General features: G+C 44.4%; 1 protein-coding gene across 1 annotated transcript; it reads left to right on the plus strand.

Moving 5' to 3' along the window:
- Window positions 1-3,380: 3,380 nt before the first annotated feature.
- LOC136533754 (protein VASCULAR ASSOCIATED DEATH 1, chloroplastic-like) lies at window positions 3,381-11,679 on the plus strand. The gene is made up of 18 exons (XM_066526293.1): window positions 3,381-3,685; window positions 3,808-3,870; window positions 4,641-4,691; window positions 5,055-5,120; window positions 5,222-5,317; window positions 5,397-5,498; window positions 5,632-5,729; window positions 5,830-5,990; window positions 6,104-6,144; window positions 6,215-6,302; window positions 6,388-6,474; window positions 6,591-6,645; window positions 7,147-7,213; window positions 7,417-7,513; window positions 10,299-10,360; window positions 10,449-10,488; window positions 10,624-10,904; window positions 11,053-11,679. The coding sequence occupies exons 1-18, from the start codon at window positions 3,503-3,505 to the stop codon at window positions 11,281-11,283; spliced, it is 1,869 nt and encodes a 622-aa protein (XP_066382390.1). The 5' UTR covers window positions 3,381-3,502; the 3' UTR covers window positions 11,284-11,679.
- The last annotated feature ends 506 nt before the right edge of the window (window positions 11,680-12,185 follow it).

Here is a 12,185-nt window from a genome sequence, read left to right on the forward strand (position 1 = left end):
TAAAGCATCGCCCGCACCATCGTAGAGCGGGCCACTATGATTGCCTCACAGCGACGTTCTCCACCACGTTCGTCTGACCTGACGGCCTCTATCCTCCATCTCCACCACATCCGAGCACCGACGATCGCCTTCCTCCCTCTCCACCACGCTCAACGACCGCCGCGCAGCAGGCGACTGTCGTGTGTGGCTAGGTGGCCAGGAGAAGGGTCGTCGCTGGCCGGGCCAGGCTAGGCGCAGGCGTAGCTTGCAGCTCCTAGACCGTGCCACCATCCTTGGCCACCGGCTGGCCGAAACTGGCTGTTACCCACTCTGCTCTACGTGTTTGGAAGAAGAAATGTGAAAACATATGTTGCAAGCGTATGTTTCAAGCATTTCAGATGTTTCATAGATATATTGCAAGTGTTTTAAATGAATGTTGCAAAAGTAGATCGAGATGTTGCAATGATACGTATGTTGTAAGCTTCTGTTCTTAATATTTCATCTGTTTTTTCCAGACACATGTTGCAAGTGTGTTTATCTGGATGTTGTATATGTTTGCAATGGTTTTAAGTGTTTTTCAGGTGTGTTTTTTAAGTATTTCGTAGGCATGTTTCAAGTGTTTTATCTGTCTTTATACGTATGTTGTAAGTATTATATCAGAATGTTTCAAATATAAATCAGATGTTGCATCTTTTTCCTCTCCTTGTGCGGCCTTTCTTCATTCTCTTGACGCTGGCTGCGCGTCCGTAGGACGCCGCGGCCGGGGCACACCCGGGTCCTTCCTAAGCAGAGTGGACGTTCGGGCGGCGCTAGCACTGCTGTTCCGTCCTTGCTCGTGTCTCAGATCTGTCGATATCTCGGTCTCGGACAAGGACACGAAAACAGAGGCCCCCATTCGATTTGAGGCCCGCTTTTGGCGGCCCGGCCCTGCATGGCAGGATGAGTGGGCCAGAGCGGCCCTGTACGCGTCACGCCGTACCCGTACGCCGCGATCGAGCGCGCACAGGCGGAGGCGGGCGCCGCGCCGACGTGCCACCGACGCCACCGGTGCCGCGTCGCCGTCGCCGTGGCCCCGCCGCGGGGATCGCCGATCCCTAGCCAAAACCGGCACGCTTCGGGTTGCCCCTGCCCCGACGCCGATCCCAAGGCAAAAGCTCTATCGGTCTCGCACTCGCCGTGCCGTGCCGGCGTGGGTGTCCCATCAACCGGCCCCTCTCAATCAATCATCATGGTGTTAGTTTATGATCCAACTTGTTAATTGCTAATCGTAGATGACGGTGTTTTCTTAATCTTAGATATATGCGCATGGACGCGACGCAACGCCCGGAGATGCGACGTTTGAGAGAGGAGCGTTTACGTGTTAGAGTGTCGTCGGCACTCGTGAGTGGTTTTGGTATTTTTATCGCCGGATTTGGCCGGGTCTAATGGTGCTGGCTGCCGCCCTGCCGCCATGCCGCCGAACTAGGACGAGCCAGGGCTGTTGTTTCATGTTTGGATTTGGACTAAACTGTACCTTATCTGAACCGTTCTTTATTGTGACACCTTGCTTAGTGACCTAGGAAGGAGTATGTGATTGTAAGCTGTTTTTCCCTCACAATTATGGTTATATATAGTACTTCTAATTAAAACTTTATATTTGCTTATCATAGCTTCTTTTACTTCTCCCCTTGCAAATATAAGTTTTGCTATATCTTTGTTCTGACTCAAACTTTCCTAATACTTTGACCATCGTCATCTAAAAAATCATATAGTCACAAAAAGATATTTCGCCATGACAATAATTAATGAACTTCATTCCAAATTATAAGACGTTCTACTCAAAAGTTTCCAAGTCAATGTATATAATAAAGTTATATTCATGACGAGAGAAAGTAGGATGATTATAAACGGAAGATAATTCGATTCAACAGAAGGCCGAACACACTAGTCTTATATTGCTCCTCTGCCCGTTTTCTTCTTCGGAAAGTCTGGAACGAGCAAACCCATACCATATCAGAGGAAGGCGGAGGAGGAGGTGGAGCCACAAACGCCGGAGCCGGAACACGTCACCGTCATGCACCTCGCCTTTATTATGGGAACTGCTAGCGCCGGGACGTCCGATCCGGGCGCTAGCGTCGGACTCTCGCGCTGCTGCTCCTGGATGCCTCTCCGCCCACAACCAGCAACCTCGTCCCCATCGCCCGCAACCGAGCCCGCTTCCATCGGGATGCCCCTGCGCACGCCCAATACGTCTGCACCTCGTCTCCATCTCCATCGCCATCCTCATCCCCCATCCTCATCCGTTTGTCTCGCCCTCGTAGGAGCACCCCCACCGCGTCGTGGCCCCCGACGACGGCTCCGCTCCCCAACACGCTCCTGTCCCCCCTTCTCCAACGTACCCCCTTCCCCAACTGTAACATCGAAAAAAAGATGTAGTGCAACATTGATAAACATACCCTGCAACATCGAAAAAAAATCTACTGCAACAAACAGAAAATATAGACTGCAACATCGAAAAAATATCTACTGCAACATTAAAAAACATGCACTGCAACAATGAAAAATATCTACTACAACAACGAAAAAAATGTGTACTGCAACATTGAAAAACATGTACTGCAACATCGAAAAAACATATACTGCAACATAAAAAAATGTTTACTGCAACATCAAAAAATTATGCTGCAACATTCGAAAAAATGTACTGCAACATCTCAAGCAGTAGTACTGCAACATCACAAAAACATCTGTTGCAACAACCAAAAAATCACATTGCAACATAAAAAAACCCAGCGTAACACGACGAGATCAGACCCCGAGAGCTCATCGGAACCCTAGCCACCGCCGCATCTCTTAGATCCAGAGGAGGAGGAGGAGGAGGGCTCAGATCCAGATCGAGAGGAAGAGGAGCAGGTCTCAGATCCATATCCCTCCGCGAGCTACCTCGCCTGAGCCGTCGCTGTCGTCCTCGTCTTCGATTGGGGTGCAGGAGCCGGGTCGTAGGGAGATGGGGGGGGGGGTGCATAGAGATCGCGGAGGGCGAGGGACGGAGGAAGGAAGGGAGCACGAGCGGACAACGCGCGGTGTCCCCGTCCCGGGGATGGACCAGAGAGCCGGCAGCAAAGCGGGCAGAGGAGCAGCGCAAGAGAGATCGAGTGTGGAGGAGCGGACCGAGTGAGTGTGGGAGAGAGTGAGTGGAGGCAGCGGACCGAGCAGGGAGAAGTGAAGTACAAGTACATAGGGCGTGTTCGACTAGGGCTGGCTGGCTGACTGGGCTGGCCAGCCCCCTCATATAGACACTGTTTTAATAAACCGACCAACAGTACTTTTCTCTCGTATAAACGAACAAACAACGATGTCAACCAGCCAACCGAGCAGGCTGATAGCTGTACGTGGAAAGGTAAACCCTCCTCCTCTCCTTGCCCTCACTCACCTACCCTTCTCTCTCAATCTTCCCACCACCCTCACACCCCGCCCTCCTCCCGGTCCCCGACTCCGCGCGACTGCGCCCCACCGGACCCCAGTCTCGCCGGCGTTCACCGGCATGGCCTCGCCCACGGTCGCCTCCCCGAGCCGGGCGAGCCCCACCGACATCCCCACCGCCGCGCCCTCGCCCGCCTCCCCGCCGCGGCGGCTCGCGTCGGCGCCGCCCGCCGTCGACGCGTCCGTGTCCTCCTCCCCGGCCTCCGCCCACTCCGGGGACCAGTTCTCCGCCCCCGACGCCTTGGTGGGTGCCGCGCGCAGCGCGCTTGCGTGCGAATTCGATCACCGCTGGAATCGCACCTCGTTTCCTTTTTTCCTCCTTTGCCCTGGTGCGTGTCTGATGTGGCGCGGTGTTTGATCGTGCAGAGCCCGCTGCTCGCGAGCAGGAGCGAGGAGTACAGGCTTCTGTTCCGGCTGCCGCCCGACGAGGTAATTGGACGAGCGGCCGATTGGTGCCGAGTGATCCCTAGCTCCTTCCTCCCTCCGTGCGATCTAGCTTTTGACTTTGGGCCGTGATCGTTGCGTTCTGGCGGAATTTGGATGCTCAAGTGCTCGTACTGGTGCTGAGGGGATTTGATTTCGTGGGGGGCTTTGACTTTTTTTTTATCACAAAGTCGTTTTCTAGGACAAACCTTATCATAATTAATTACTAGCTGCTTTACCCTTTGCTCTGGAGTATGCCAGCATCTTGCTCCTTTGCTCTGGAGTACGCCAGCATCTTGCTTTGAGAGTTTGGTTTGAATCATGAGTGAGTTCAGAGGAGCCTTGTTATAATTCTTGGTTTGACTTCACTCCTAAGCGGTTTATAGTTTCATGAGTTTCCTTCCGCGTTTTGATTTGGTTGACAGTTGGTTGAACCACTGTACAAAAAGGAGGATTTTGAGTGATCATACTTAATTATTTTGCTGATAGTTGATTGAAAGGTAGTCTGATAGGTGGATTTTGAGCAATAACGCTTAAGCCAAAGTGTCCAACTGTCCATCTAACATAGCCTGTTACCATACATGTCAAGTTTACCATTTGATTCGAGAGCACTTGCCATTCGGTAACATTTATTTATGGACTATCATGTCCATTTGAATAAAGGAAAACACTGATTTCCACAAATGTTGTTTGGTTGGTACACTTCATTTATGCAAGTGAGAAACTGAGAATGCAATTCGTTGTTTGTATTTTACTTAACTTTTCGTGTCATCCAGGTTCTCGTGCAAGATTTTAACTGCGCTCTCCAAGAAAATATCCTTCTTCAGGTAGTTCTTACATGATCGTCTCCATGACATTACAATAAAGTATACATTTATCTGTCATCCATTATATTTGGTGAAAATATGAGTACATGCTCCTATTAAATTTGCGGTGCTCCCTAAATATATCTCCTGTTAACCTCTAGTGAAATAAATGAACAGATTTTGGCCTTGTAAAATTATTAAGTATTCATCAATGCTAAGCCAGTAGTGCCTTGTGTCTAAAAAATCTACCGGGTCATCTGACAACTTTAAAATTGTTTTTGAATTAAGTTGCACACTTATCTTTTTATCTTTTAAGGAAATAAATGTAATATTTAAACTGAGCATTCTTAATGGACTTTGTTACTAAATTGTGTTATCTTGCAGGGGCATATGTATTTATTTCTTCACCATATATGCTTCTACTCTAACATATTTGGATATGAGACAAAGGTAATAACTAATAAATGATCCAAGGAGAGCGTCACCATATAGCTGTTGTAGCTTGTTTAGTTGACTTCGAGAAGTTCCCTGACATTGTTCCTGTTATCCAGAAAACAATACCTTTGCAAGAGGTAACTGATGTTCGTAAAGCAAAGACAGCTGCCATTTTTTCTAATGCCATTGAAATTGTTGCTGGTACTAGAAGGGTGAGGGAGCTATCATTGTCTAAGTTTCTTGTATGTATACATTATTAAACCACTTGCACTAATGTCCTGTTACTTTCAGCACTTTTTTGGATCGTTCTTGTCACGTGATGAAGCCTATCAAATTATAGTAGATGGCTGGGAACAACATGTTAGTGATGCAAGATTGCTCCTTGAACGTCAGGTTAGCAGATTTGTTTCTTTATGAATCATTACCACATTGGTAACTTCAATCTGTTGACCTGGAGCTGCCACTTTGGAGTTACTGTTTGTTTCTAAACTATTGTTCACATGGAATCTTTTACGGCACTATATAGGAGACAAAGTCAGCTAGTAGCACTGAAGAAAATGGTTATGTTTTATTGGAAGGAGCAAAGGAATCTAAACAAGATGAAGATTCATCACCACCGGACAGGTTTTGGCTTATGGACAAAAATGATTTACGCTTGTCTTAAATCTTGAAATTGACTTCTTTTCTCTATAATTATTTATGATTCAAACGTATTGGACTGTAGGTCTGTCGATAGTACAGCTGTCTCTAGTAGTGCTGATGGTGGTGATTCGAACATCAACATTTCCAAAAGGTTTTCAAAAGCTGAGGAGAATGGACTCGAAGACAACATCATCGCACTAAACCCATTCAATTTGGAACCACTTGATGATGCTCCTCCTAGTGGTTTGTTGCCATATTCGTTATTCCTATTTATTTTTATATCATTAATTGTTTGCTAGCCACTTGTTACATGATTTTTTGTTTTTACTAAACGTCCATCATGCCTTTTCTCACAGTACCTGAATCTTACACTATGATCACGGAGTCAAAGTTTCAGGTTTGCATGATTCCATTTCTTTGTAGTAGTATTGACAATTACGTTTACAACACTAACATCCTAAAAACAGGTGCCTGTGGAGGTTCTCTTTAATTTCTTATTGTCTGATGGTGCTTTTGGCTATGTGGATGATTTCCACAAAAAATGTGGTGACAAAGGTTGATGCCAATCTATCCTTTCCTTAATCATGAACATCTTTTGGTCTTTAGAAGTATTTTGAGTTTTGACGTGGATGACCTGCAGAATTTAGTTGCTCGAAATGGCGTACAGATGAGCAAGGGGGACTTGTAAGGGATGTCTCATTTTTGCATCCGATAAAAATTTATCTTGGTAAGACAAGAGCTTTCAGTTGACTGAAGAAATTAATTGGCATCGAATATGACATGGGCTATGACTTGCTTTATATTTTCTTATGGTCCACTTTGATTACTCTGAATTGTCTTTAGGTGCAAAATTTGGGACTTGTCAAGAGGTTCAGAAACTTCGTCTTTACAAAAACAGGTTAGTGTAAGATCCATTTTCTTCCAGTTAAGTGGTGTCTTCACTGAGCCTTTGGTCATTATGGAATAAAAAATTGAGATTGTAGAACTAGCAATTATTTAGTGTCCTCTTTTGTTGGTTACTTGAAGGGGGGACCTGGTGCAAGCGGTAGAGTCTTACCGCCTGTGACCGGAAGGTCCCGGGTTCGAGTCGCAGTCTCCTCGCATTGCACAGGCGAGGGTAAGGCTTGCCACTGACACCCTTCCCCAGACCCCGTACAGAGCAGGAGCTCTCTGCACTGGGTACGCCCTTTTTGTTGGTTACTTGGTTTTATCAAACTTAGCTCTGTACCTGAACAAAACTCATGCCTTAATTTCTTATGTTTGGATTTTAGTCCGAGCAGTAATCTGTTGCTAGTTCTGTTCAATCTGCCGCATGCTTGTTTCTTGTATCAATGTTTCCCTTCCGAAGAATAATTGATGTTACAGCTCCCTGCAATTAACTTCTTTCACTTCTTTGTAGGCGTCTAATGATTCAAACCTCTCAGTCAATAGGTGATGCCCCATATGGGGACCATTTCACTGTAGAGGTGAGTAATCCAAATGCTGTTTATAATGTTGATTTTTATCTAGCTTGGAATTTCCTTTTTGTGTACAATGGAAAATAATGTATTTATAATTTTTCATTTTGCTTCTGTCAAGTATCAACTTCTGTTGTTATATGCCATATTAACATTGATTTGCTCTTAGCTTTAAGCCCTTAACTCTTGTTTGATCTTATTTTTACCTTCAGGGCATCTGGGATGTCGAACAGGATAGCCTAGATGAGAACTGTTGTGACCTCAGGATATATATTAATGTAGCCTTCTCAAAGAAAACGATATTTAGAGGTAATTTACATCCATTGTATCCTGAATGCTCTAGCGAGAACGATATTTGGAATTATCCTGCATCCTTGTATTCTGGATCCTCCGGCACTTTCAAAATGTCCTCAATATTCTTAGGGCCCATTTTTTGCATGCCTTCAGAATTAACCCCCTACCAACTCTAGTTTCTGCGAGAAAGTTTGTTAATTTGAGTTAGTCCAACTTAACCTGGTGCCTGAATCTTACAAGCTATGCTTTTTATGTTAAGTTTCAGCTCATGTGTTGATAAACCAAAACATAATTTGCCAGGGAAACCCCTAGGGTTACAACTTATATCAGCTCTATATATTTCCACAACAATGGTGCACATTTTTATTTATGTATTTACTGTTTTTTAGTCGCATAGTTGGAAAAACATACAAAGTAATGGTTACCTGGGTACAAATGACACAAGCAGTTATTATTAGTAAGTGGAGCCCCTCCCCCCTGCAGTTCAATATGTCATATACTTGATTTGGCCAAGTTGGTTCTTTGGATTGCTGTGCTATTTTCAGTGAAACTGAGGGGCTTAGTTCTAGGGATTGTATCACTATGAATAGAACGGAGTTGATGTAGAGACTCTTGCAGATGTTGTTTATCGTGGATCAGATTTCATGCTCGAATTTTGCTATCATGGCGTCTGTATTTTTTGAATAAAAAGGTTTCCCCCGCTTTATAGCTGTAAAGCGAACAACAATTCAGTACAGAGTTAGGCACCATCGCGCACAGAGCAGCCAAGCCGCCAAAACCAACAAAAGCAGCCAAGCTGCCGAAACTAGAGTTTAACCAGGTCCACAGCCGAAACTACTAGGCCTATTACATTGATCCCAGATCACATCGCTTAAGACCTCCGAAGGCTGAGCATCTGATTGTGCCAACTCTAATGAATCCTGCCTCCAACTGATCTGCGGCGCCAAGCTTGCTTCGTGTTCCACTTGTTGAATGATAAACTCCACTTTCTCCTAGACAACTGGCTTGAACATGGGTAGCCACCCTCTCAGCATTCTTCCAGTCATAGACAGCACCTTCTTTAGCCCACTCCAACTTACTCCCTGAAAACACAATAGATTCCGTAATTTCCAAAGCACCCATAAAACCGCAGAAGATACAATGTTAGTGATCAAGTGTTTTTTATTGGCTAACCACAAGGCAGCTACAGATTCAAAATCCTTCCCGATATTCACATTTAGCAAATCAGATATATACTGCCAAACATTTGTGGCTACACAGCAATCAAAAAACAGATGCACAATTGACTCATTCTCAGAGCAAAACAAACAAGAGGGGTCATTGACTTCTCTACGTTTATCAAGGTTATCTCTAGTTAACAATCTATTCTTAGAAAGTAACCACAGGAAGATTTGCACCCTTGGTGGTATACTGAGTTTCCAGACAGCCTGCACAAAGACTGGAACTACTCCTCTATGGTTAATCACAGCATACAAGGACTGGACAGAATACCGCACATTAGAGTTAAAACTCCATATGATCCGGTCCTCCTCATTAGTGAGGGCAACACTTTCTCCAATAGCTCTCAGTTCTTCCCAAAGAGACATAAGACTTTCAGACACATTCCTTCTAAAAGAGAGCTTAAGCTCCTCACCATCCCAGACCTCCTGAATGGATTTACCTTGCTGTTCGTTTATAACATACAATGGCCAATAGATGATCGCCAGACTGGTATTACCAAACCATTGGTCTTCCCAAAACCGAATTTTTTCCCCATTTCCGACTAACCACCTGATACCCATATGGACAGCCTGTATAGCCCAAATCACACCTTTCCAAAAAGGTGAGGATCCAACATCAGGACAGCAAAATATATTGGGTTTTTTTGTCTTATACTTATAATCAACTATCCTAGTCCAAATCGAATTGGTATTCAAATGGTATCTAAAGATCCAGGAACTTAAAAGAGCTAAATTCAAACTCCGTAAATCAGGGATGCCAAAGCCACCCATTTCTTTTTTCTGGGACACCAACTGCCAACTAGCTAGATGGTATTTGTGGTGGTCTTCAGTATTGTTCCACAGAAAGTGTCCCATATGGGAATTAATCATGTCTATGGCCCATCTAGGAAACTTAATAATGGAGAGGAGATAAATCGGTATGCTGGCCAAACAGGTCTTAAGAAGGGTCAGTCTCCCTGCATAAGACAGGAGCCTCCCCCGCCAGCCAGCAATCCTCTTCACTATCTTATCAGTTATGGGCTGTAGGTCTTCTCTTCTCAACTTAGCAAAGTGCAGGGGAACCCCTAGATACTTGATTGGGAAATTACTTCTCTTACAACATAAAATTCTAGCAAATTCATTAGCTCTATACTCCTCCATCCCAACTACTAAAAGATCACTCTTATCATAATTTATCTTCATACCAGATAACTGTTCATAGCATACCAGCATCCATTTCAGATTTGCAGCTTTAGTGAGGTCATCCTAAAAAAAAAGTAAGGTATCGTCGGCATACTGTAGACTGATAATACCCCCAGATTCAACCTGAGGTAACAGGCCCGAAATAAGATTTGCCCTAGCTGCTTTCATAAGCATTCTAGAAAACACATCAGCAACTAAATTAAATAGAAGGGGTGACAGGGGGTCACCTTGTCTGAGCCCCTTGCCAGGCTTAAAGAAAGTACTATTCTCATCATTTATTATCATGGTGTCTGTATGTTTGTGCAATTAGTTTATTCCAACACACAAATCATATATAGTACCATTTATTTAGAACGTATGGCATCACTGCTTATATTCTTTAAATCTCTAAATCACAGGAAAAATAGAGCAGTCAACAAAAGATGAATGCCGTGAAGTTTTCAGTCTCTGGATTAAGCTTGTACGTCTATTCTCATACTTGAAAATATTTCTCAGTGCTACTGTCCATTTGGAGGTGTATATAATCTTTTCTCATTTCATGTTTTTAGGGTCATGATCTTTTGAAGCAGGAATATGATCGATCAAAAGGTAATTTGTACTTCACGGTTCAGTCAAAGAGTTGCTGCAGTTCCAACTTTTCTCTATATGAACCGCATCCCCTTTCACTGCAAACACTAAGTTATGAAGCAATTAAATAGCTATTTTTTCCATCCATTCTTACAGGCACCTCGAGCACAACTAATTCTGGTGTTCAACCAGGGGCTACAACAAACGAGGAAAATACCGTGGAAGTACAAGTTCCAGTGGTGAGTTCCTCACAGGATGAATCTGGTGCGAGAAGCCTCATTCCTCCTATTCAAGATCACCAGCAGAGAACAGGGAGAGATTCTTCCATCGCGTCCACTTCACAAGAATTGTGGGGTTCACTAACGTCATACATGAGATCAAGCCAACTTGGTCCAGTACTAGCAGTGGCACTGGTGGCTATCATTATCCTAATGCAGGCAAGTTTTTTGGATTTTATGCAGTTTGTTATGCTGAATAAACCTCAACTGAAAAATATCTGAACATAACCAATGGCATGAAATGATGAAAATGATCAGTGAATCATCCTCTGACTACCAACCATTCTGACACATACTTCTGTTGCAGGTGACCATCATAGTTCTGCTAACTAGATCCCCCCAGGTCCAAATGGCTCCTCATGGGATCACGGGCAGTTTAGGGTACAGCAAAGAAAGCATGGAGTGGGTGCAGAAGCGCCTCAGCTTACTAAGCGAGGAGATGCAGGCAGTGGAGGCGCACATGGAGAAGATGAGGCACGAGTTTGCCTGGCTCAGGTCTTACCTGGAGAGACTGGAGAGGCTGAGGGGCAGCACATGACCGCAGCGCGTGTACATGACAGGGGCACGAGTTCGCGATACGAATTCGGAGGTGTATACAATACAACTCGGAGATGTTGTTCAGGTTTCTTCGGTTGAACAACAGATGGTACAGATGCAAACGGAGAGGTGGAGCGTTGTTGCAGATGTATTGCCGCAAGGCAAAACTGCCAGATCCCGGTATAGCATTCGATGTAAATAGTTGAATCTTCGGATCTTCCCCATTGCGCTGGGGTGATGTACAAGTACAATGTGAGGGATGTGTCATTGCAATGACGCCACGGCGGTGTGATATAAAAAAAACTTAACTTTTCAAAAAGTAACTTTTTTTCCCCTGCTTTATGTATTGCTCTAAGACATGACACGGGTGGCAAAAGGACATGATACAACATTTTTCTCTACTGCAGTTTGTTTATCAGCCATAAAAACTATCAGCTGAATTGGGTTTCTATCTGGATCCACATCATGAACGGAAGCTCGCAAATCGTAACGCCTCGACCGTATTACAATATTCAGTCTTCAGTTTTGCAACACCAATACCCTGGACCTGAACATAGTGTCTTTGCAGGTCAACGTCCATCATGTTCCGAGTTGTCTGTCTGAGGTTGCCATCTGTTTGGCCATTGTGCTAGAATATTCCTTTCATAATAATTTAGTTTATAGAAATAGAAATTTTGATGAACCCCCCCCCCCCTTTCTAATAGCCTCTTTTATTGATCCCCGATTTCTCGTTAGAATGCGCACAAGATACCTTGGACCTAAACAAGGTGTCTTTGCATATCAACGTTCATTATGTTACGAGTTATCATATGAGGTTACTCATCTGTTTGGCTCTATAGAGTCTGCACAAGATAAAGAACTAAGGGTACAAATGTATAGAAAGTGATTTTTACTCAAATAACT

Source organism: Miscanthus floridulus, unplaced genomic scaffold (assembly GCF_019320115.1).
Source record: "Miscanthus floridulus cultivar M001 unplaced genomic scaffold, ASM1932011v1 os_1181_1_2, whole genome shotgun sequence".
Classification (NCBI taxonomy): Eukaryota; Viridiplantae; Streptophyta; class Magnoliopsida; order Poales; family Poaceae; genus Miscanthus; species Miscanthus floridulus.